General features: G+C 41.3%; 1 protein-coding gene across 1 annotated transcript in view; it reads right to left on the reverse strand.

Annotated features, from left to right (window-relative positions):
• LOC128644705 (ATP-dependent Clp protease ATP-binding subunit clpX-like, mitochondrial) overlaps positions 1-27,355 on the reverse strand; it is a 72,443-nt gene that overhangs the window by 44,713 nt on the left and 375 nt on the right. The window contains exons 2-4 of the mRNA XM_053697219.1: positions 26,767-26,943; positions 26,261-26,425; positions 17,580-17,668 (exon numbers count right to left, since the gene is read on the reverse strand). Coding sequence (XP_053553194.1) covers positions 17,580-17,668; positions 26,261-26,425; positions 26,767-26,890 — 378 coding nt within the window. The 5' untranslated portion in view covers positions 26,891-26,943. The remainder of the gene's footprint in view (positions 1-17,579; positions 17,669-26,260; positions 26,426-26,766; positions 26,944-27,355) is intronic.

The following is a 27,355-nucleotide window of genomic DNA, read 5'->3' on the forward strand; positions in this document are numbered from 1 at the left end:
TGACTTGGTGACAGTAAGTTACCTGGGTAATGAATGACTGTTGCACTGTCTTTTTTTGGAAAAAGTGCCTTCTTTATTTAAACTATTGATTGGAGAGTGAAGTGTGTATAGTTCTTTATTGGCAGGCACACTCTTTTGATAGGAGGTTTATTCTTAACTTAGTTTAGTTCAGGGTTTCCATCTAAAGGTTGCTCCTTGGTTAGTTGTGGTACGAAACTCATGGTTAATTAGTTCTAGGACACAAGAATTTATTAAAATCAGGCTAGGCTGTATTTGTGTAAGGGTAAAGTCGGTAGAGAGATTGCTCCCCTGATACATGGGTGGTTTCTTGTTAAGTAATAAAGGCAGTTTCTGTAATTAAAATTATTTGAGGGCTCTGCCGGGCTGGTCAGAGTTGAACTTTTTGTGGCAGTTGTATTAACTCATTCATATAACGTTTCCTTTGTAAAGGGGTCTTATTTTTTTTTTTTTTTTTGCTGGTCCCCTTCCTATTCACCTTGTATGCACGGACGCATACTCTTAAAAAGTATGGGCCCTATTTTCACTTAACCAAGGAGGGGCACGGGCCCCCCCTCAGATCTTGTACTGTGTGGCTTGTTTTCTTTTTTTTTCCCTCTCCTCACTTTTTCACAGTTTGCACCTTCAATCCCCCAGGGTTTCCTAGGGTTTTATCTTTGTTGGCACAGGAGGGTCGGGTATTTTACCCTTACCTTTATTTCCACGTGTGTAATTTTCCTTTCACCCCACTTTGTGTTCTTTCTGGTCTAGTGCCATTTCACATAAAGTTATATGGATAAGTTCCTGCAAGGGAAATCTTCTCCCAAAATGCCGGTCAAAGCCAAGGATAAAAAAGCTAAAGCCGCTGAGCTTGGCTTAGACACTTCAGTAGAACCTGTGACCAGCGTGGTGGACTCTCACTCACTATTTTCGCAGCTGTCTGAATTATTTTCACCGCAATTTGGCCTAATTAGAAAGGAGTTAGGATCTATTTCATCTGAGATCACTGCCCTGTCAGTTGAAGTAAGACAGTTCGCACATAGAATGCAAGAGGCAGAAAACAGGATTTCTGACCTGGAAGATCAAGTTAGCACACAGGAAAATATAATATCCCAACAGGATATTAAAATTACCAATCTTCAGGGTCGTCTCGACGACCTTGAGGACCGGGCGAGACGTAACAACATTCGAATTGTGGGTCTCCCGGAAGAAGCGGAGTTTGAAGATCTACTGAAGTTCGCTTCGGTCACGCTCCCGCAGAAACTTGGTGTCCCACAATCAATGTTACCGATTATAATTGAGAGAGCTCATAGAATTGGGGTTAAAAAAAATGTAGGTACAGGACACAGTAGGAGTAGGATGTGTATTTGCAAAGTGTTGAATTTTCAAGATAAAATTTAAATGATGAAACTGTTTAAGAAACTGCATGAACCTCTAATGTTTGGGAACAGTAAAGTTTTACTGTTTCAGGATTTCTCTGTTGAAACCTCAACGAAGAGAAGGATAATGGCCCCCCTCTGTACCCAAATTATTGATAAAGGAATCAATGCGCGGATGGTTTATCCGGCCAAAATAATAGTTGAGTACAGGGGAGCTCGCCTAGTCTTTACGGAGCTGGGAGAGGTGAAAGAGTTTCTCAAAGACAAATGAGATCTTGTTCATTCCCTCTCACCTCAGATTATATAAGTATGGTTCGGTACATTAAAATGTGTTGCGCTTTTGTTTCAGGTACTCTCTTACATGTTTTTTTATTCCCCCACCCCTTTTCATTTTCTTTTCCTCTTTTTTTTTTTTTTTTTCTCTTTATGTCCCTCCTGCTTTTCTCCCCCCCTCAGGATTTCTAGGGTTTTTTTGTGTTGTAGTACATGGAATTGAAGTTAACGTCGTGGAATGTGGGGGGGATCTCTTCACCCGCTAAACGCAAATTAATTGTAAAACTCCTAGCTAAACATAAACCCGACATTTCTTTCCTCCAGGAAACCCACCTAGTAGAACGGGAGGCTAAAAAACTTAAGATTAAATGGGTAGGTGAGGTGGTCTCCACTAACGCTGGAGCTAGGAAATGTGGGGTAGTGTTTCTCATAAATAAGAACCTAGACTATAGGATTACTCACACAGAAGTGGACCCAGAAGCCAGATTCATTATTTTGCACATCCATATAAATAGCATAAAATTTGTTCTCTGTAATATTTATGGCCCTAATAAATTTGATAGGAAATTTTGGGACAAGATTAAGGGGAAATTGTTTCCGTTGGTAAAAGAAAATTTGGTCATTGGAGGTGATTTCAACATGACTTTACACCCGGAATTGGATCGGCTGGTAGGCAGAAATTTTCTAGAGAATAGGAGAAGCGCAAAACTTTTCCAACGTTTCTGCCAGAAGTTACAGGTTCATGACATATGGCGCAGGCTGAATCCAGATTTGCAGAACTTTACATGCGAATCCAGAGCCCATAGAACGTTTTCACGTATAGATTTATTTTTAGTTGCAGAGTCTCTACCAGCGGTTAAAATGGAAGCTGAGATTGGTGAGATCTTGGTGTCGGACCACGCTATCATCTCTTTAGGTATTTCTTTCCAGGATAGGAGGGATATTTCATCTCCCAGATTTGTCTACCCAAGGTATCTATAACGATCCAAGATTTTTGTCCTGGTTATTAGTTAAGTGGAAGGAGTTCTGTGGGTTCAATTCGGGGCACCTGTATAAAATCGAGGTTTTTTGGGAAACGGCCAAGGCTGTGTTAAGGGGTGATATTAAGGGGTATATGATCACGAGGAACAGGAAAGCGTGGTGCAGGGATATTCAGCTGTCTAATCAAGTTAGAAATGCCTTTGAGAAATACTGCAGGGATCGTTCTAAGGATAATTGGAACGTTTATGTAGATAGCAGGAGAGAAAGAGATGCCTTCCTGCATCAAAAACACCAGCAAGAGGAGACAAAAATTAATATGGGGTATTCATGGTAGCTCTGCTAAACACTTAGCCAGATTGGTTAAAGCTAGGAACAAGAAGAATCTTATCCCAGTAATACAGACAGAAAATGGTTGTACCTCGGATATTGATGAAATTTCCGGAACCTTTTTCCGATTTTATCAGCATTTATATTCTGAAGGGGAATTTAGCCTAGATAATCAGTTGGAATTTTGGTCCTCTATTTCAGTTCCCAAAATCCAAAAAGAGGAATTAGAAGTGCTAAATGCACCAGTTACGGCGGAAGAAATAAGTAAAGCTATTGCACGTGCCAAACTTAAAGCGGCGGGTCCAGACGGATTTCCGTCTGAGTTTTATAAAAGTCTTTCTGATCAGGTTATACCCATTTTAGAGAGATTGTTTAATAATTATTATATATCAGATAACACTATTTCTTCTCTCTTCGCCGCGGCCAACATCTCCCTGATCTTAAAAAAAGGGAAAAATCCGGAGGATCCAGCCTCCTATAGGCCTATCTCTGTCCTCAATGCGGACTATAAAATCTTAGTGTCCATTATAGCCCAGAGACTAGTGTCATGTTTGGATAGGTTGATCCATGTCGATCAGGTGGGTTTTATGGCAAACCGTAGTTCCTCTAAAAATATAAGAAAACTAACAACCCTAGTGGACTATACATGGAATATAGAGCAACCGGAAGAGAAGCCGGAATTTAAGGACATAGCGGTCCTTACATTAGATGCGGTCAAAGCGTTTGACTGCATCTCTTGGAGACATCTTTTTGCGACTCTAACGAGATTTGGTTTTGGGGGTAGCTTTTTTAATTTTGTTGCCAAAATATATCAGAATCCGGTGTCTTACTTGCTAGTGAATGGCAGGACTTCCCCTGGCATTCGCTTGCAGAGAGGTACAAGGCAGGGATGTCCACTCTCGCCTCTCTTGTTTAATATTGTCCTAGAACCACTGGCGATTAGATTGCGAGAGGTCCTGCCCGGGATCCCGTTAGGTGGGCAGAACTTGAAAATTCTCCTCTATGCTGACGATATTTTGCTATTTTTGAATAAAACATCAGTTATCATCCCGAGAATTGTTGACACGATAAAGCTTTTTAGTACATTTGCGGGTTATAAGATTAATATGGGGAAGAGTGACTTGATGTGGCTCGGGCGTCAGCATAGGGAGCGCCCCAATACACTATTTCGTAATGTCAATGCCATTAAATATCTTGGGCTAGAAATTAATAGAAACCCGAAACAGTGGTATCAGGCTAATTTTAGGACACTTTTTCAGAAAATTCAGGAGGATCTTAAGCTCTGGGCGGCTTTTCCCTTATCGCTATCAGCTTCGGCCAACCTAATCAAATCTATAATTTTCCCCAAAATCCTTTACTATTTGCAGAATTTACCTCTTATGATACTCAATAGGGATTTGAAGAATTTATCTTCTTGGTTTTCGAAGTTTCTTTGGAAATCGAAGAAACCCCGAATATCGATTAATAGGCTAACCCAGAAATATATAGAGGCAGGCGTAGCCCTGCCCAGTATTAAATTATACAATTGGGCAGCCCTGATTAAAATAGCATTGGATTGGATTGCTCAGTCCAACTTGGTTACTACATACGAGTTGGAATCGCATATGGTTAAACCATGGTCCCTAGTGGCGCTCTTGCATTGCCCGCTGAAGGCTTTACCGACGAAGGTATCCTCCCTTAGTTCAGTTAGGAATATAGTGGTGATATGGCATAAATTTTGCAAACTGGCTAAAATAGACCCCTCTCTTTCGGACTTTCTGCCTATTAGAGGGAATCCCCTTTTTCGACCAGGAATAGATCATAAATGTTTTCAGGTCTGGATGGCTGGAGGGCTTGAATATGTGTATCAACTACTCGATAACGGTCTGCAGATACTCCCGTGGGAGACCATCAGGGAGAAATTCTCTCTACCCAGTTCTAATCGATTTGCTTATTTTCAAATCCGCCATTTTCTTTGCGCTCAAAGTTGGTATGCGTCTAGAGGATGGGAGTGGCCCGAGATCAAGATCTGTATCAGAAAATTTACTGGAGGGGATGCATCAATCTCTCTTCTATATGACATTATGCTTTCCAAACAAGGTATAGGAGAGAAGGATAAATTGAGTCAATCCTGGCGATTTTATTTCCCAGCCCTAGAGTTTGAGTTAATATCCAAAAGCCTGGCAACAGTTGTCAGATACCCGGTGGTAGAGAGTTGGAAAGAATCTCATTTAAAATTATTAAACAATTCGTATTATTCTCCGGCAACATTAACTAAATATTACCCTGGTAAACTATTTATATGTGAACACTGTTCGTATGTCCGGGCGGATATCTGTCATATGTTATGGACCTGCCCTAAAATTTTTCAACTATGGCAGAAGGTACAATATTGGTATAACAGAGTATTCGAAAGTACTATTTCCCTGTCCTTTAAAGAGGTAGTGTTACTATTTATAGAGGAGGGAACTAGTCTTACTCGGCGGGTCGTAAACACTATTGTAATGACGGTGAGATATAATATTTTCAAAAAATGGATGTCAAAGTCTCCCCCCTCTCTTCCTTCAGTGTTGAGAGATATCCAAGCTCATATCATTTTCGAATCTTTTCATTTGCAGCAGGTATCTGAAAAAAGAATTAGAGAATTTTTGGTAGGCTGGGCGCCGGTAATTAAAACCTATACTCCTAGTCTCCAGAAGCAGATCTTATTGCCATTTCTGTCCTCAGTGAGTTTTGCAGAGCTGGTTATACTGCAGGTATTTCCGGAGACATGGCTTAGGAATGCTCGTGATATAGATTAAGTGGGGTTTATAGATACTTTATAAGATATCGATTTACGGGGGGGGGGGCTCCCCTTTTTTTTTTTTTTCTCTCCCTCTCTTTTTCTTATTGCTTTTTGTGTTATAGGGTTGTTTTTGTTTCATGGTGTCTTAATGGTTGTTTATATGCTTATAAAATATTAGCCATTATGATGTTAGTTGATGTGGAGTTCTGGACATGGCCAAATTATAGGCCGAAAACTTTGTTTTACTCAGTATTATAAGTGCATTATTTACATTTCATTTGAAATATTTTTTCATTTGTTGAAATCTTGACTGTCCTGCGTGACAGTAACCATGTTCAGAATTTGGTAATTTCCTTTGTGTTTTGAATGGCTAAGCTTAAATAAAGATTTTAAAAAAAAAGAATCGGAATATGCAGATATGCATCCTGTAAATCTATTGTAGACATATAATGCCTTGCTAAACAAAAGGCAGGATAGTCCTACAGTTACCATCTTGAATGTTGGTATCCTTACATAACGATTCAATATTGATAGATCCAGAACTGGTCTGAAGGAATTGACCTTCTTTGGTACAATGAAGAGATTTGAATAAAACCCCAGCCCCTGTTCCAGAACTGGAACTGGCATAATTACTCCAGCCAACTCTAGATCTGAAACACATTTCAGAAATGCTGAGCCTTTGCTGGGTTTACTGGGACACGGGAAAGAAAAAAATCTCTTTGCAGGAGGCCTTAACTTGAAGCCAATTCTGTACCTTTCTGAAACAATGTTCTGAAACCAGAGATTGTAAACGGAATTGATCCAAATTTCTTTGAAAAAAACGTAATCTGCCCCATACCAGCTGAGCTGGAATGAGGGCCGCACCTTCATGGGTACTTAGGAGCTGGCTTTGGGTTTCTATAAGGCTTGGATATATTCCAAACTGGAAATGGTTTCCAAACTGATACCGCTCCTGAGGATGAAGGATCAGGCTTTTGTTCCTTGTTGTGAGGAAAGGAACGAAAACGATTATTAGACCTAAATTTACCTTAGATTTTTTATCCTTTGGTAAAAAAGTTCCCTTCCCTCCAGTAACAGTTGAGATAATAGAATCCAACTGAGAACCGAATAATTTATTACCCTGGAAAGAAAGGGATAGCAAAGTAGACTTAGAAGACATATCAGCATTCCAAGTTTTAAGCCATAAAGCTCTTCTAGCTAAAAACAGAATTTATGCTTACCTGATAAATTACTTTCTCCAACGGTGTGTCCGGTCCACGGCGTCATCCTTACTTGTGGGATATTCTCTTCCCCAACAGGAAATGGCAAAGAGTCCCAGCAAAGCTGGTCACATGATCCCTCCTAGGCTCCGCCCACCCCAGTCATTCGACCGACGGACAGGAGGAAATATATAAAGGAGAAACCATATGTTACCGTGGTGACTGTAGTTAGAGAAAATAATTAATCAGACCTGATTAAAAAACCAGGGCGGGCCGTGGACCGGACACACCGTTGGAGAAAGTAATTTATCAGGTAAGCATAAATTCTGTTTTCTCCAACATTGGTGTGTCCGGTCCACGGCGTCATCCTTACTTGTGGGAACCAATACCAAAGCTTTAGGACACGGATGAAGGGAGGGAGCAAATCAGGTCACCTAAATGGAAGGCACCACGGCTTGCAAAACCTTTCTCCCAAAAATAGCCTCCGAAGAAACAAAAGTATCAAATTTGTAAAATTTGGCAAAAGTGTGCAGTGAAGACCAAGTCGCTGCCTTACATATCTGGTCAACAGAAGCCTCGTTCTTGAAGGCCCATGTGGAAGCCACAGCCCTAGTGGAGTAAGCTGTGATTCTTTCAGGAGGCTGCCGTCCGGCAGTCTCATAAGCCAATCGGATAATGCTTTTAAGCCAAAAGGAAAGAGAGGTAGAAGTCGCTTTTTGACCTCTCCTTTTACCCGAATAAACAACAAACAAGGAAGATGTTTTTCTGAAATCTTTAGTAGCCTCTAAATAGTATTTTAGAGCACGGACTACGTCCAAATTGTGTAACAAACGTTCCTTCTTTGAAACTGGATTCGGACACAAAGAAGGTACAACTATCTCCTGGTTAATATTTTTGTTGGAAACAACTTTCGGAAGAAAACCAGGCTTAGTACGCAAAACCACCTTATCTGCATGGAACACCAGATAGGGCGGAGAACACTGCAGAGCAGATAACTCTGAAACTCTTCTAGCAGAAGAAATTGCAACCAAAAACAAAACTTTCCAAGATAATAATTTAATATCTACGGAATGTAAGGGTTCAAACGGAACCCCTTGAAGAACTGAAAGAACTAGATTTAGACTCCAGGGAGGAGTCAAAGGTCTGTAAACAGGCTTGATCCTAACCAGAGCCTGAACAAATGCTTGAACATCTGGCACAGCTTCCAGTCTTTTGTGAAGTAAAACAGATAAAGCAGAGATCTGTCCCTTCAGAGAACTTGCAGATAATCCTTTCTCCAAACCTTCTTGTAGAAAGGATAGAATCTTAGGAATTTTTATCTTGTTCCATGGAAATCCTTTAGATTCACACCAACAGATATATTTTTTCCATATTTTATGGTAAATTTTTCTAGTTACAGGCTTTCTAGCCTGAATCAGAGTATCTTATTACAGAATCTGAAAACCCACGCTTTGATAAAATCAAGCGTTCAATCTCCAAGCCGTCAGTTGGAGGGAAACCAGATTCGGATGTTCGAATGGACCTTGAACAAGAAGGTCCTGTCTCAAAGGTAGCTTCCATGGTGGAGCCGATGACATATTCACCAGGTCTGCATACCAAGTCCTGCGTGGCCACGCAGGAGCTATCAAGATCACCGAGGCCCTCTCCTGATTGATCCTGGCTACCAGCCTGGGGATGAGAGGAAACGGTGGGAATACATAAGCTAGGTTGAAGGTCCAAGGTGCTACTAGTGCATCTACTAGGGTCGCCTTGGGATCCCTGGATCTGGACCCGTAGCAAGGAACCTTGAAGTTCTGACGAGACGCCATCAGATCCATGTCTGGAATGCCCCATAATTGAGTTATTTGGGCAAAGATTTCCGGATGGAGTTCCAACTCCCCCGGATGGAATGTCTGACGACTCAGAAAATCCGCTTCCCAATTTTCCACTCCTGGGATGTGGATCGCAGACAAGTGGCAGGAGTGATCCTGCGCCCATTGAATTATCTTGGTCACTTCTTTCATCGCCAGGGAACTCCTTGTTCCCCCCTGATGATTGATATATGCAACGGTCGTCATGTTGTCTGACTGAAACCTTATGAATTTGGCCTTTGCTAGTTGAGGCCAAGCTCTGAGAGCATTGAATATCGCTCTCAGTTCCAGAATGTTTATCGGGAGAAGAGACTCTTCCCGAGACCATAGACCCTGAGCTTTCAGGGATTCCCAGACCGCGCCCCAGCCCACTAGGCTGGCGTCGGTCGTGACAATGACCCACTCTGGTCTGCGGAAGCTCATTCCCTGTGACAGATTGTCCAGGGTCAGCCACCAACGGAGTGAATCTCTGGTCTTTTGATCTACTTGAATCGTCGGAGACAAGTCTCTATAATCCCCATTCCACTGTCTGAGCATGCACAGTTGTAATGGTCTTAGATGAATTCGTGCAAAAGGAACTATGTCCATTGTTGCAACCATCAATCCTATTACTTCCATGCACTGCGCTATGGAAGGACGAGGAACAGAATGAAGTACTTGACAAGAGCTTAGAAGTTTTGATTTTCTGACCTCTGTTAGAAAAATCCTCATTTCTAAGGAATCTATTATTGTTCCCAAGAAGGGAACTCTTGTTGACGGGGACAGAGAACTTTTTTCTTTGTTCACCTTCCATCCGTGAGATCTGAGAAAGGCTAGGACGATGTCCGTATGAGCCTTTGCTTTTGACAGGGACGACGCTTGAATCAGGATGTCGTCCAAGTAAGGTACTACTGCAATGCCCCTTGGTCTTAGAACCGCTAGAAGGGACCCTAGTACCTTTGTGAAAATCCTTGGAGCAGTGGCTAATCCGAATGGAAGTGCCACAAACTGGTAATGCTTGTCCAGAAAAGCAAACCTTAGGAACTGATGATGTTCCTTGTGGATAGGAATATGTAGGTACGCATCCTTTAAATCCATGGTAGTCATAAATTGATTTTCCTGGATAGTAGGTAGGATCGTTCGAATAGTTTCCATTTTGAACGATGGTACCCTGAGAAATATGTTTAGGATCTTTAGATCCAAAATTGGTCTGAATGTTCCCTCTTTTTTGGGAACTATGAACAGATTGGAATAAAATCCCATTCCTTGTTCTCTTATTGGAACTGGATGTATCACTCCCATCTTTAACAGGTCTTCTACACAATGTAAGAATGCCTGTCTCTTTATTTGGTTTGAAGATAATTGAGACCTGTGGAACCTTCCCCTTGGGGGTAGTTCCTTGAATTCCAGGAGATAACCTTGAGAAACTATTTCTAGCGCCCAAGGATCCTGAACATCTCTTGCCCAAGCCTGAGCAAAGAGAGAAAGTCTGCCCCCCACTAGATCCGGTCCCGGATCGGGGGCTATCCCTTCATGCTGTTTTGGTAGCAGTGGTAGGCTTCTTGGCCTGCTTACCCTTGTTCCAGCCTTGCATTGGTTTCCAGGCTGGTTTGGGTTGTGAAGTATTACCCTCTTGCTTAGAGGATTCAGAATTAGAGACTGGTCCGTTTCTGCGAAAGGGACGAAAATTAGGCTTATTTTTAGCCTTAAAAGACCTATCCTGTGGGAGGGCGTGGCCCTTTCCCCCAGTGATGTCTGAAATAATCTCTTTCAAATCAGGTCCAAATAATGTTTTACCTTTGAAAGGAATGTTAAGCAATTTTGTCTTGGAAGACACATCCGCTGACCAAGACTTTAGCCAAAGCGCTCTGCGCGCCACGACAGCAAACCCTGAATTTTTCGCCGCTAATCTAGCTAATTGCAAAGCGGCATCTAAAACAAAAGAGTTAGCCAATTTAAGTGCTTGAACTCTGTCCATAACCTCCTCATACGAAGATTCTTTACTGAGCGATTTTTCTAGTTCCTCGAACCAGAAACACGCTGCCGTAGTGACAGGAACAATGCATGAAATTGGTTGTAGAAGGTAACCTTGCTGTACAAAAATCTTTTTAAGCAAACCCTCTAATTTCTTATCCATAGGATCTTTGAAAGCACAACTATCTTCAATAGGAATAGTAGTGCGTTTGTTTAGAGTAGAAACCGCCCCCTCGACCTTGGGGACTGTCTGCCATAAGTCCTTTCTGGGGTCGACTATAGGAAATAATTTCTTAAATATAGGGGGGGGGGAACAAAAGGTATGCCGGGCCTTTCCCACTCTTTATTTACTATGTCCGCCACCCGCTTGGGTATAGGAAAAGCGTCGGGGGGCACCGGAACCTCTTGGAACTTGTCCATCTTACATAATTTCTCTGGAATGACCAAATTGTCACAATCATCCAGAGTAGATAACACCTCCTTAAGCAGTGTGCGGAGATGTTCTAATTTAAATTTAAATGTCACAACATCAGGTTCAGCTTGATGAGAAATTTTTCCTGAATCTGAAATTTCTCCATCAGACAAAACCTCCCTCATGGCCCCTTGAGATTGGTGTGAGGGTATGTCAGAACAGTTATCATCAGCGTCTTCTTGCTCTTCAGTGTTTAAAACAGAGCAATCGCGCTCTCTCTGATAAGTAGGCATTTTGGATAAAAGATTTGCTATGGAGTTATCCATTACAGCCGTTAATTGTTGCATGGTAATAAGTATTGGCGCACTAGATGTACTAGGGGCCTCCTGTGTGGACATAACTGGTGTAGACACAGTAGGGGATGATGTAGTATCATGTTTACTCCCCTCATTTGAGGAATCATCTTGGGCAATATCATTATCTGTGGCATTACTGTCCTTACTTTGTTTGGACACTATGGCACAATTATCACATAAATTTAAATGGGGAGACACATTGGCTTTCATACATATAGAACATAGCTTATCTGATGGTACAGACATGTTTAACAGGCTTAAACTTGTCAACAAAGCACAAAAAACGTTTTAAAATAAAACCGTTACTGTCACTTTAAATTTCAAACTGAAAACACTTTATTACTGAATATGTGAAAAAGTATGAAGGAATTGTTCAAAATTCACCAAAATTTCACCACAGTGTCTTAAAGCATTAAAAGTATTGCACACCAAATTTCAGAGCTTTAACCCTTAAATTAACGGAACCGGAGCCGTTTTTACATTTAACCCCTATACAGTCCCAGAATGAGGCTCTGTCTATAACTAGTAATGCCCCCATCTGAAAAAGGTGTCCAACACAGTGCCTGCCGTTTTTCTAAACGTTCCCCAAGATTATAATACCAATAATTAGTTAGAATCTGCATAATATGCCTAGTAAAGCAATCGTTTTAGCCCAGAAAAATGTCTACCAGTTTTTAAGCCCTTTTTGAAGCCCTTTATTCTTTTATGTTTAACTAAGAAAATGGCTTACCGGTCCCCATGAGGGGAAATGACAGCCTTCCAGCATTACATGGTCTTGTTAGAAATATGGCTAGTCATACCTTAAGCAGAAAAGTCTGCTAACTGTTTCCCCCAACTGAAGTTACTTCATCTCAACAGTCCTGTGTGGAAACAGCAATCGATTTTAGTTACTGTCTGCTAAAATCATCTTCCTCTTACAAACAGAAATCTTCATCCTTTTCTGTTTCAGAGTAAATAGTACATACCAGCACTATTTTAAAATAACAAACACTTGATAGAAGAATAAAACTACATTTAAACACCAAAAAACTCTTAACCATCTCCATGGAGATGTTGCCTGTGCAACGGCAAAGAGAATGACTGGGGTGGGCGGAGCCTAGGAGGGATCATGTGACCAGCTTTGCTGGGACTCTTTGCCATTTCCTGTTGGGGAAGAGAATATCCCACAAGTAAGGATGACGCCGTGGACCGGACACACCAATGTTGGAGAAATAGCTAGAGACATATACCTGACATCAACTCTAATGATATCAAAAGATGGTATCACAAATAAAATTATTAGCATGTTATAGAATAATAATAATGCTATAAAATTATGATCTGTTACTTGTTGCGCTAAAGCTTCTAACCAAAAAGTTGAAGCTGCAGCAACATCCGCTAAAAATATAGCAGGAGTAGAGACAGCCCCATTAACCTTAGGGATTTTGTCCCAAAAACTCTAATCTGTCAGATGGCACAGGATATAATTGCTTAAAACGTTTTAGAAGGAGTAAATGAATTACCCAAATTATTCCATTCCCTGGAAATTACTTCAGAAATAGCATCAGGGAGAGAAAACACTTCTGGAATAACTACAGGAGATTTAAAAACCTTATTTAAACGTTTAGATTTAGTATCAAGAGGACCAGAATCCTCTATTTCTAATGCAATTAATACTTCTTTAAGTAAAGAACGAATAAATTCCATCTTGAACAAATACGAAGATTTATCAGCATCAACCTCTGAGACAGAAACCTCTGAACCAGAAGAACCATTATCCGTATCAGAATGATGATGTTCATTTAAAAATTCATCTGAAAAAAGAGAAGTTTTAAAAGACTTTTATGTATACTAGAAGGAGAAATAACAGACATAGCCTTCTTAATGGATTTAAAAATAAAATCTCTAATGTTATCAGGAACACTCTGAAAATTAGATGTTGACGGAACAGCAACAGGTAATGTAACAGTACTAAAGGAAATTTTATCTGCATTAATAAGTTTGTCATGACATGCAATACAAACAACAGCTGGAGAAACAGATACCAAAAGTTTATAGCAGATACACTTAGCTTGGTAGCTCCAGAACCGGGCAGCGATTTTCCTGAAGTATCTTCTGACTCAGTTGCAACGTGGAACATCTTGCAATATGTAATAGAAAAAACAACATATAAAGCAAAATTGATCAAATTCCTTAAATGACAGTTTCAGGAATGGGGAAAAAAATGCCAGTGAACAAGCTTCTAGCAACCAGAAGCAATAAATAAAGAGACTTAAATAATGTGGAAACAAAAATGACGCCCATATTTTTTAGCGCCAAATAAGACGCCCACATTATTTGGCGCCTAAATGCTTTTGGCGCCAAAAATGACGCCACATCCGGAACGCCGACACGTTTGACGCAAAAAACGTTAAAAAATGACGCAACTTCCGGCGACACATATGACGCCGGAAACAGAAAAAAAAATTTTGCGCCAAAAAAGTCCGCGCCAAGAATGACGCAATAAAATGAAGCATTTTCAGCCCCCGCGAGCCTAACAGCCCACAGGGAAAAAGTCAATTTTTTTAAGGTAAGAAAAAATGATTGATTCAAATGCATTATCCCAAATATGAAACTGACTGTCTGAAAATAAGGAATGTTGAACATCCTGAGTCAAGGCAAATAAATGTTTGAATACATATATTTAGAACTTTATAAAAAAGTGCCTAACCATAGCTTAGAGTGTCACAGAAAATAAGCTTACTTACTTACCCCAGGACACTCATCTACATGTTGTAGAAAGCCAAACCAGTACTGAAACGAAAATCAGCAGAGGTAATGGTATATATATATATAAGAGTATATCGTCGATCTGAAAAGGGAGGTAAGAGATGAATCTCTACGACCGATAACAGAGAACCTATGAAATAGACCCTGTAGAAGGAGATCATTGCATTCAAATAGGCAATACTCTCCTCACATCCCTCTGACATTCCCTGCACGCTGAGAGGAAAACCGGGCTCCAACCTGCTGCGGAGCGCATATCAACGTAGAATCTAGCACAAACTTACTTCACCACCTCCATAGGAGGCAAAGTTTGTAAAACTGATTTGTGGGTGTGGTGAGGGGTGTATTTATAGGCATTTTAAGGTTTGGGAAACTTTGCCCCTCCTGGTAGGAATGTATATCCCATACGTCACTAGCTCATGGACTCTTGCTAATTACATGAAAGAAATAGAAATTCAGGTAGCACTCCAACAAAAATTCTTGTATAAAAAAGAAAACCTTTATTGTTTAACTTTAAAAGCCAGCACAAAAAATGGGCAAACAGTCAGAGGGAGGAGGAGGTAAAATCCTGAGATGTTTCGTGCCAGAAGGCACTTAATTATAGGATCATAGGTTTTCTTTTTTATACAAGACTTTTTGTTGGAGTGCTACCTGAATTTCTATTTTTGTTTGCTTTTAGAGCAGGCTCGGCTCTTTTCTCTTTTGGTTGGCACCACGCCAACAGTGCACGCTATTTTTGGCCTTGATTGGCTAGCGGTTACTGCACACCCCCAGGCTGGAGTGGCGTCATCGTTTCACTCAAGGATAAGGTACCACCCTGTCCTCAAACTCTATCCAATTTAGGAATCAAAAGGTTCATCAGGCAAATTTGGCCTCTGGAACCTCTGAAAATCGCCAAAAACTTCCTTTAGAAGAAAGCGGAAATTCCTAAAACTAAAGTCTGGTTCCTCCGCAGTCGGAGGTTTAGAGGCAGCAGACTCCGACCCAGAATGTTCATACTCTCAAGTCTCAGAAAGAACTTCATCCTCTGATAACCCTATCAATTAAATCCAATAAATTATCTGACGTACTCTGGGAAGGAGTGCAATATGTAACCTTTCGCTTGCGCTTAGCAGGGCGAGGTAAAGCATTAAAGGCTGCAGACACCGCTGTCTGGACTGCGCAGTAACGTCTGGTGAAAAAAAGGCCCCTTCCAGATGGAGGATCAGCAATGCTACGTGAAACTGCATGTGTAGAGAGATAAGAATGTAGGGTACGCACCTCACTGGACGATAACTCCTCAGAGGTGGACGGCTCAGTGGTTTCAAACATGTTTGATTTTATCACATTATCAAGGCATATGGAACATAAATTGAGAGGGCAGAACTAAGGCCTCCTCACAATATAAAAAGGAATTACTCTTTAGGATTAGAGGGAGTGCCCTCTAAAGTAAAAGAATTATAGAAAACATCTTATTTTATTAAAAAAAACAGCACCTCTATATCCCAATGGCTCGGGCACTCACCACCTCCCATGGCCAAAACAGTACAGAGATTTAGGACTCCTCTCTGATAGACACCCGGTCAGGAAAGAGGGAAAGAATCACATGGTGCACAATGCAGGACCGTCCCTGCTATGAGAAAAAGCGCGCCAAGCTTGTAAGCTGCATGGCTCTCGAAGTGAAAGTGAAACCTGTATATTCCAGAACAGCCTATGAGCCCATAACATCTTTCACATAAAAGCAGCATAACATCAAACATATAAGATTATTCCCCACTGTTCAATAATAACCCTCAGGAGATATTAACCCTTGATTCTATACAGATAAAAGGAGTAACACTGTGACCCTTCTTGCATTATCATACATGTATAAAAAAATTAAACGATCTTACCAGAATCTATGCAGTGGAAAAGGAACACAGTCTTTCAAGTGTGACAGGGTAGTAGCATCGCTCCTGACATGGACTTGAGAGTAGAAAGCAGGCAGCGAAACACGTCAATGCTGATTGCTTATGGAGCTGTTAATTTGAGTTGGGATGGTTTCGCAGAAAGACTCTCCCTGCATCTCCGGACTTTAACTTCCATCCATGCTCTCACTGAGAGGCTGACAGGACTACTTAAAACTCCAGTCCCATTCCGAAGAGTACTACCCTCCATAAGAGAGACGACTCTGAAATCTTCTGACACTTTTCTGCAACCTCCTGTGACGAAAGGCAAAGAATTACTGGGGGGAATGAGGGAAGTGGGGTAGGTATTGAAGCCTTTGGCTGGGTTGTCTTTGCCTCCTCCTGGTGGCCAGGTTCTGTATTTATCAAAAGTAATGAATGCAGCTGTGGCCTCTCCCCGTTTAAGAAGAAAATGGCGCAGCTCCGTTCTCAAATAGAGGAGGCGGAGTCACATGAGCAAGAAGTGCGCAGCTAAAAGAAAACGGTGCTCTTCAACCCAACAACCTAATTTTTAGTGCCAAAGAGTCCTAGCTCTAACCCAAAACAGCTCGGCTCTCAGAGCTCCTTGGCGGACCTATTATAGGCAGCATGGCCGGATTATTGTAAATCTATCCTCCGCCAACAATAACAGACCACTGTACAACAGTGGGATGCATAACGCTGCAAAGCAGAAATTAAAATAAAAAATCACAGCCTCAATGAATGATTCCCCCACACAAGGAATAATCACGTCTCACACATATATCAGTGCCTGCCGCTGCCTAATAAAATCCTTTCCCAAAGGATTATATTTTTGTCCCAATATATATAACAGGCAAACGTTAAAAGGCTTATGTGAGGGTATTTAACCCAGGGCTGCTTGTTTATTTGCAGTGAGCTACTTCAGAGCCAAAATTACGGTATGAAAGGACACAGTTCCTCTTCCTCACAGAGACCTGTAGAAAGAGAAAGAACAGAGTAACCTACTCTGGCTTTCTATACCTTGGGCAGCAAATATGTTAGAAAAACGCAGCAAGGCCCACAAGTTCCTAACTGCTTTAAAGCCACCACTGCCCTACTGAAGAGGCTAACGTGGAGTACGGCTAGACCCAATCCTTGAAAAGGGAGAAAGAACAGAGCAAACCTACTATAGCTTTCTAAAATAATAAATTCTTGATTGAAGTGAAATAAATCTTCAGACACCAAAACTTCAACTCCTCCATGCACTAAACGCAAAGAGAATGACTGGGGTTTGTGGGAAGAGAAGTGATACTTAACAGTTTGACTGTGGTGCGCTTTGCATCCTCCTGCTGGCCAGGAGTGATATTCCCAACAGTAATTGATGACGTTGTGGACTCACCATATCTTAGGAAAGAAAGGTAATCCTACATTTTCAGTGTAGTTTAACTGTTCATGTTTTTTATTTTAAAAAAACATACCTGCTGTACACCTTCTCCTCCAACATCTCTAAGTTGATGGATGCCAGGAACACTGCCTATTTTATCAACTTCATCTAAGAATACAATCCCTGGGTGGACAGGACATAAACAGAAAAGAGATGACAAGCTTAGACCAGCATCAAGACAGCAAATTCAAATATAATCAAAGTAATCAACAAAAATAATAATGCACATTAGGTTTTAGAGTAAATCACAGGTCTAACAAATGTTATAAGAAACCATTTTAAAAAATAAAAAAAAAGTCAAGAGTTATTTTAAGTGTCTGTTCATTGGTGATCTAGAGCTAGCCAAAATGAGGGCACGCTTTAGAATATAGTCTAGATAGTAAAATGCAAACTAAACCACATCTAGGTTTATTTCATTTTTTAATAAAGAAGCTAACAAGGTGCATGGGAAGACTATTTCCAAATATATTTAAAAAAAAAAACAGAATTTATGTTTACCTGATAAATTTCTTTCTCCTACGGTGTGTCCGGTCCACGGCTTCATCCTTACTTGTGGGGAATATTCTCTTCCCTAACAGGAAATGGCAAAGAGAGCACAGCAAAAGCTGTCCATATAGCTCCCCCTCTGGCTCCGCCCCCCAGTCATTCGACCAACGGTTAGGAGAAAAAGGAGAAACTATAGGGTGCAGTGGTGACTGTAGTGTACAGAAATAAAAAATTTTTAAACCTGACTAAAAGCCAGGGCGGGCCGTGGACCGGACACACCGTAGGAGAAAGAAATTTATCAGGTAAACATAAATTCTGTTTTCTCCTACATTGGTGTGTCCGGTCCACGGCTTCATCCTTACTTGTGGGAACCAATACCAAAGCTTTAGGACACGGATGAAGGGAGGGAACAAAGTCAGGTTACCTAAACGGAAGGCACCACAGCTTGCAACACCTTTCTCCCAAGAACAGCCTCCGAAGAAGCATAAGTATCGAATTTGTAAAATTTGGCAAAAGTATGCAGAGAAGACCAAGTCGCTGCCTTACAGATCTGATCAACAGAAGCCTCGTTCTTGAAGGCCCATATGGAAGCCACAGCTCTAGTAGAGTGAGCTGTAACTCGTTCAGGAGGCTGCCGTCCGGCAGTCTCATAAGCCAATCGGATGATGCTTTTCAGCCAAAAAGAGGTAGCAGTAGCTTTCTGCCCTCTCCTCTTACCAGAATAAACGACAAACAAAGATGATGTCTGTCTGAAATCCTTTGTTGCTTCTAAATAGAATTTTAAAGCACGGACGACATCTAGGTTGTAAACAAACGTTCCTTCTTTGAAACTGGATTCTGACATTAGAGAAGGAACAACTATTTCCTGGTTAATATTCCTGTTGGAAACTACTTTTGGAAGAAAACCAGGCTTGGTACGTAAAACAACCTTATCTGCATGGAATACCAGATAGGGAGAAGTACACTGCAAAGCAGATAATTCAGAAACTCTTCTAGCAGAAGAAATAGCAACCAAAAACAGAACTTTCCAAGATAGTAACTTAATATCTATGGAATGCAAAAGGTTCAAACGGAACCCCTTGAAGAACTGAAAGAACTAAGTTTAGACTCCATGGAGGAGTCATAGGTCTGTAAACAGGCTTGATTCTGACTAACGCCTGTACAAACGCTTGTACATCTGGCAAGGCTGCCAGACGTTTGTGCAACAAGACAGACAGAGCAGATATCTGTCCCTTTAGAGAACTAGCTGACAGACCTTTCTCCAAACCCTCTTGGAGAAAGGAAAGAATCCTAGAAATTTTGATTTTACTCCAAGAAAATCCCTTGGATTCACACAAACGGATATATTTGTGCCATATCTTATGGTAAATCTTCCTAGTCACAGGCTTTCTGGCTTGAACCAGAGTATCTATAACTGAATCTGAAAACCCACGCTTAGATAATATCAAGCGTTCAATTTCCAAGCAGTCAGTTGCAGAGAGACTAGATTTGGATGTTCGAATGGACCTTGTACTAGAAGATCCTGTCTCAAAGGTAGCTTCCATGGTGGAGCCGATGACATATTCACCAGGTCTGCATACCAAGTCCTGCGTGGCCACGCAGGAGCTATTAGGATCACCGAGGCCTTCTCCTGTTTGATCCTGGCTACCAGCCTGGGAAGGAGAGGGAACGGTGGAAACACATAAGCTAGATTGAACGACCAAGGCGCCACTAATGCATCCACCAGTGTCGCCCTGGGATCCCTGGATCTGGACCCGTATCGAGGAACTTTGAAGTTCTGACGAGACGCCATCAGATCCATATCCGGAGTGCCCCATAGTTGAGTTAACTGGGCAAAGACCTCCGGGTGGAGTTCCCACTCCCCCGGATGGAAAGTCTGACGACTCAAATAATCCGCCTCCCAGTTGTCTACTCCTGGGATGTGGATTGCAGATAGGTGGCAGGAGTGATCCTCCGCCCATTTGATGATCTTGGATACCTCTGTCATCGCCAAGGAACTCTTTGTTCCCCCCTGATGATTGATGTACGCTACAGTCGTCATGTTGTCCGACTGAAATCTTATGAATCTGGCCTTCGCTAGGTGAGGCCAGGCCAGGAGCGCATTGAATATCGCTCTCAGTTCCAAAATGTTTATCGGGAGAAGGGACTCTTCCCGAGACCATAGACCCTGAGCTTTCAGGGAGTCACAGACCGTGCCCCAGCCTAAGAGACTGGCGTCGGTTGTGACGATGACCCATTCTGGTCTGCGGAAACTCATTCCCTGAGACAGGTGATCCTGAGTCAACCACCAGCGGAGTGAGTCTCTGGTTACCTGGTCTACTTGAATCTGGGGAGACAAGTCTGCATAATCCCCATTCCACTGTTTGAGCATGCACAGTTGCAATGGTCTTAGATGAATTCGAGCAAAAGGAACCACGTCCATTGCTGCAAACATTAATCCTATTACCTCCATGCACTGAGCTATGGAAGGCTGAGGAATAGATTGAAGAACTTGACAAGCGTTTAGAAGTTTTAATTTTCTGACCTCTGTCAGAAAAATCTTCATTTCTACAGAATCTATTATTGTTCCCAGAAAAGGAACCCTTGTGGACGGGGACAGGGAACTCTTTTCTACGTTCACCTTCCACCCGTGAGACCTGAGAAAGGCTAATACAATGTCTGTATGAGCCCTTGTTCTGGAAAGGGACGACGCTTGGATTAGGATGTCGTCTAAGTAAGGTGCCACCGCAATGCCCCTCGGTCTTAGAACCGCTAGTAGGGACCCTAGCAGCTTTGTGAAAATTCTGGGAGCAGTGGCTAAACCGAACGGAAGAGCCACGAACTGTGGATAGGAATATGTAGGTACGCATCCTTTAAGTCCACGGTAGTCATGTAATGACTCTCCTGGATTGTTGGTAAAATCGTCCGAATGGTTTCCATTTTGAATGATGGAACTCTGAGGAATTTGTTTAGAATTTTTAAATCCAGAATTGGCCTGAAAGTTCCTTCTTTTTTGGGAACTACAAATAAGTTTGAGTAAAAACCCAGTCCTTGTTCCGCTGTTGGAACTGGGTGTATCACTCCCATCTTTAATAGGTCTACACAATGTAAGAATGCCTGTCTCTTTCCTTGAATTCTAGAAGATACCCCTGAGAGACTATTTCTAGTGCCCAGGGATCCGGAACATCTCTTGCCCAAGCCTGAGCAAAGAGAGAAAGTCTGCCCCCTACTAGATCTGGTCCCGGATCGGGGGCTACCCCTTCATGCTGTCTTGGTAGCAGCCGCAGGCTTCTTGGCCTGTTTACCCTTGTTACAGCCTTGCATTGGTTTCCATGCTGGTTTAGGCTGGGAATTGTTACCCTCTTGTCTAGAGGCTGCAGAGTTAGGAGACGGTCCGTTCCTGAAATTGCGAAAGGAACAAAAATTAGATTTGTTCTTAGCCTTGAAAGGCCTATCCTGTGGGAGGGCATGGCCCTTTCCCCCAGTGATGTCTGAAATAATCTCCTTCAATTCTGGCCCGAAAAGGGTCTTACTTTTGAAAGGAATATTAAGCAGTTTTGTCTTGGACGACACATCCGCCGACCAAGATTTTAGCCAAAGCGCTCTGCGCGCCACTATTGCAAAACCTGAATTTTTCGCCGCTAATTTAGCCTAATTGAAAAGCGGCATCTAAAATAAAGGAATTAGCCAACTTTAGTGCGTGAATTCTGTCCATGACTTCCTCATATGGAGTCTCCTTATGGAGCGAATTTTCTAGTTCCTCGAACCAAAAAGACGCCGCCGTGGTGACAGGAATAATGCACGAAATTGGTTGGAGAAGGAAACCTTGCTGAACAAATATCTTTTTAAGCAATCCTTCCAATTTGTTATCCATAGGATCTTTGAAAGCACAACTGTCCTCAATGGGAATAGTTGTGCGCTTGGCCAACGTAGAAACTGCCCCCTCAACCTTAGGGACTGTTTGCCATGCGTCCCTTCTGGGGTCGACAATGGGGAACATTTTCTTAAATATAGGAGGTGGGACAAAAGGTATACCTGGCTTCTCCCACTCCTTGGTCACTATGTCCGCCACCCTCCTGGGTATCGGAAAGGCATCAGCGTGCACAGGGACCTCTAAGAATTTGTCCATTTTGCACAATTTCTCTGGAATCACCAAAGAGTCACAATCATCAAGAGTAGTTAGCACCTCCTTAAGCAGGGCACGGAGATGTTTTAACTTAAATTTAAATGCCACGATATCAGGTTCTGCCTGCTGAGAAACTTTTCCTGAATCAGAAATTTCTCCCTCAGACAGACCCTCCCTCACTGCCAATTCAGACTGGTGTGAGGGTATAACAGATAAATTATCGTCAGCGCCCACTTGCTCATCCTCTGTATTTAAAACTGAGCAATCACGCTTTCTGGGAAATGCTGGCAGTTTGGATAAAAGATTTGCTATAGAATTATCCATTACTGCAGTTAATTGCTGCATAGTAACAAGCATTGGCGCGCTAGATGTACTAGGTATCGCCTGCGCGGGCATAACTGGTGTTGACACAGAAGGAGAGGATGATGATACCTTAATTTGAAGAATCATCTTGGGCAACCTTATTAAATGTGACAGTACTGTCCTTACTTTGTTTGGACGCCATGGCACAATTTGAACATACATTTAAAGGGGGAACCACCTTGGCCTCCATACACACAGAACATATGCTATCTGAAGATATAGACATGTTAGACAGACTTTAGCAGGCTATTAATGCAATAAAACCGTTTTTAAACAAAACCGTTACGGTCTCTTTAAATAATAAAAAGAACACACTTTATTTCTGAATGTTTGAAAAACTATGAAGGAAATATCCGATCTTAACCCCTTAAATGAGCAAACCGGAGCTAATTGTTCAATTTACCGGTTTAAACACACTACAGTCCCTGCCACAGCCTTTGCTGCGGCTTTTACCTTCCTTGGGGGTTATTCACCACAGAAATAAACCTTCTTGAATTCGTTTTTGTGGCCACAGGACCCTCTCACATGAAGCTGCATGCACTGCCTCAAGAAGTAACTGCGCAACTGAGGCGCAAAAATGAGGCCTCCTCCCTCTGCATACCAGAGTGAAGGGGCCTTCCTGACTAGATTAGGTGTCTAAACAACTGCCAGGCGTAATAAAAACGTTCCCAAAAGTGTTTCAAAGTCACAAAACACTCCAAAAGTCATATAAATATGATATAAATCAATCGATTTAGCCCACAATAGTGTCAACCAGTATAGAGCCCATTTATAAGCCTTCATTCTGTTATGAGTCTAAGAAAATGGCTTACCGATCCCATAAGGGAAAATGACAGTCTTCTAGCATTACTATGTCTTGTTAGAAAAGAGACTAGTCATACCTGGAGCAGAAAAGTCTGCAAACTGTTCCCCCCAACTGAAGTTCTCTGGGCTCAACAGTCCTGAGTGGGAACAGCAATGGATTTTAGTTACTGGTGCTAAAATCATACTCCTCTCTTAACAGAACTCTTCATCACTTTCTGTTGTAGAGTAAATAGTACAAACCAGCACTATTTTAAAATAAACTCTTGATAGAAGAAATAAAACTACAACTAACCCCACATACAGGGAGTGCAGAATTATTAGGCAAGTTGTATTTTTGAGGATTAATTTTATTATTGAACAACAACCATGTTCTCAATGAACCCAAAAAACTCATTAATATCAAAGCTGAATAGTTTTGGAAGTAGTTTTTAGTTTGTTTTTAGTTATAGCTATTTTAGGGGGATATCTGTGTGTGCAGGTGACTATTACTGTGCATAATTATTAGGCAACTTAACAAAAAACAAATATATACCCATTTCAATTATTTATTTTTACCAGTGAAACCAATATAACATCTCAACATTCACAAATATACATTTCTGACATTCAAAAACAAATCAGTGACCAATATAGCCACCATTCTTTGCAAGGACACTCAAAAGCCTGCCATCCATGGATTCTGTCAGTGTTTTGATCTGTTCACCATCAACATTGCGTGCAGCAGCAACCACAGCCTCCCAGACACTGTTCAGAGAGGTGTACTGTTTTCCCTCCTTGTAAATCTCACATTTGATGATGGACCACAGGTTCTCTATGGGGTTCAGATCAGGTGAACAAGGAGGCCATGTCATTAGATTTTCTTCTTTTATACCCTTTCTTGCCAGCCACGCTGTGGAGTACTTGGACGCGTGTGATGGAGCATTGTCCTGCATGAAAATCATGATTTTCTTGAAGGATGCAGACTTCTTCCTGTACCACTGCTTGAAGAAGGTGTCTTCCAGAAACTGGCAGTAGGACTGGGAGTTGAGCTTGACTCCATCCTCAACCCGAAAAGGCCCCACAAGCTCATCTTTGATGATACCAGCCCAAACCAGTACTCCACCTCCACCTTGCTGGCGTCTGAGTCGGACTGGAGCTCTCTGCCCTTTACCAATCCAGCCACGGGCCCATCCATCTGGCCCATCAAGACTCACTCTCATTTCATCAGTCCATAAAACCTTAGAAAAATCAGTCTTGAGATATTTCTTGGCCCAGTCTTGACGTTTCAGCTTGTGTGTCTTGTTCAGTGGTGGTCGTCTTTCAGCCTTTCTTACCTTGGCCATGTCTCTGAGTATTGCACACCTTGTGCTTTTGGGCACTACAGTGATGTTGCAGCTCTGAAATATGGCCAAACTGGTGGCAAGTGGCATCTTGGCAGCTGCACGCTTGACTTTTCTCAGTTCATGGGCAGTTATTTTGCGCCTTGGTTTTTCCACACGCTTCTTGCGACCCTGTTGACTATTTTGAATGAAACGCTTGATTGTTCGATGATCACGCTTCAGAAGCTTTGCAATTTTAAGAGTGCTGCATCCCTCTGCAAGATATCTCACTATTTTTTACTTTTCTGAGCCTGTCAAGTCCTTCTTTTGACCCATTTTGCCAAAGGAAAGGAAGTTGCCTAATAATTATGCACACCTGATATAGGGTGTTGATGTCATTAGACCACACCCCTTCTCATTACAGAGATGCACATCACCTAATATGCTTAATTGGTAGTAGGCTTTTGAGCCTATACAGCTTGGAGTAAGACAACATGCATAAAGAGGATGATGTGGTCAAAATACTCATTTGCCTAATAATTCTGCACTCACTGTACTCTTTACCATCCCCGTGGAGATGCTACTTGTTCAGAGCGGCAAAGAGAATGACTGGGGGGCGGAGCCAGAGGGGGAGCTATATGGACAGCTTTTGCTGTGCTCTCTTTGCCATTTCCTGTTAGGGAAGAGAATATTCCCCACAAGTAAGGATGAAGCCGTGGACCGGACACACCAATGTAGGAGAAAAAAGTTCTCTGTTCCAAGCATTTGGCAGTGTTCTGAAGCAGGCAAGCCTAAAGTACAACAGAACGATCAAGTTTAGAGGAATGGTTCAGTATAAGTAAGCCCTGGGTTACATACAATGGCCATACCAAAACGATAGATGAGCTGTACGATGGCAAACAATATACTCATCACAGTAAATACATGTGATTGCTTGTGTGTGGCTCACACAACTGTGATACACTATATAGTGCTAGCTTTCTTCCCCTCTCTGTCATTAGTTTAGATCTGTATACAGACCTGTATACACACATGCTTTTCTTTAAAAAGAAATCCTAAATACATTATACTGTATGTTCAAACATATAAAAAGTAAATGATACACACATATATATATATATATATATGTGTGTGTGTGTGTGTGTGTGTGTGCAAATGTATACAATATTTCACCATATAAAAATGTACTAGGTTGTTGAAATGTACTTCCAATTTTGTTTTCGGTTCAAGTGTCATAATAGTTGAAAAATGACATGCTCTAATTTGTTAGATCATGTAATTTCAAGATCTAGCAACCCTGCACTGTGTGTTTAACTCCTGCAAAGGGGTTAAATACAGTAGAATTACCACTCGAGACCCGCAGAGTACTGCTGGTCTAAAGCAGAAAACCACTGCTGATTCAATCAGAAGTGCTAGTCGAATGACTAACATTCTTCCACAATGAGATGTAGCTACTGAGGTAATTTTTAAATAAGATATCTTCTTTTTTACATAAAGATGTTCAAGTGATATTTTATAGTCACCTTTCTACAGTTATGCTGCAACATTTTCAAGTGACTTGGCATATGGGCAACATGTCCCTTGGATATGTAATATTCATTAAATGTCATCTAGCTCATCTAGTGTTGAGGAATAAAGAGCACACTTCATAAAACATACCTTGTTGTGCCTTTTCTACATTATAGTTTGCATCCTGAAGCAGTTTGGCAACTACAGATTCAATGTCCTCTCCCACATAGCCAGCTTGGGTTAGGGTGGTACAGTCACATATAGCAAAGGGCACATCCAAACATTTTGCTAATGTTTGTGCTAGAAGTGTTTTACCTACAAACAAATAATACTTATATTCTTTAAAATGAAATAGTTTAAATATATAAAACATATAAAATATTTTGGTTAATTCTGGTAATGTCCCTTTTAAAAAATCCCCTGACAACCCTGGGATATTATAGCTTGCTTTAAGGATTTCTACTGCATCAAAATGTGGGCATATGTTGAGAGCAAAACAATGGTTATAAAGGTTAATATTAGTATGGACAGATTAGGAAGCAGTATAAAATATATAAATAACAGCTTTAGAAACATAAAAAACAGCTACAAAACTCTACAATAGATAGCATACTAAAATACTTTGTTGGTTGCATATACTAAAGAATAATTCTCACCAGAGCCAGTAGGTCCCAGCAATAAGATGTTGCTTTTCTCCAGCTTGATGTCATCATGGTTAGAATCGAGCACATCGCCTCCTCGCTTCTCCTGAGGCAGCTGTTGGTTTACTTGTTGCTGCATGGATGCACCTAATGCATTACCATGAGGACTGATCCCGGCAATCTGAAGCAGCTCTGAGAAGGAAGAACAAAGTTTATTTGCAGAGAAACATCCCTTAACATTTAATAAAAAAAATGTTTTACTACTACTCCACATAATTTGTTATATTATTGATAACATTAGTTTTTATTTAGGACATATACGTAACAGCGTCTGACTATTTTACAGTTATAGTTAGTTAAGAAAAGAAAATACAAGTCCTGCAGAAGAAAAATTGTTTTTTCCAGATTATTAGATGACCAGATGAAAATTCTTTACATTTCAGACAGAATTTGATAAATAAGACAGATAGTAAATGAAAAGGAAATGTTTCCTGTTTAATACTGGTAAGGTATCACTTGAGTAGACAAGCTGCAGATAACACACACACACACAGGTATAGTTGTTAGATAAAGAAGCATCACATTACAATCAGAAGACGTCTAA

This window comes from Bombina bombina, unplaced genomic scaffold, assembly GCF_027579735.1.
Source record: "Bombina bombina isolate aBomBom1 unplaced genomic scaffold, aBomBom1.pri scaffold_991, whole genome shotgun sequence".
Classification (NCBI taxonomy): Eukaryota; Metazoa; Chordata; class Amphibia; order Anura; family Bombinatoridae; genus Bombina; species Bombina bombina.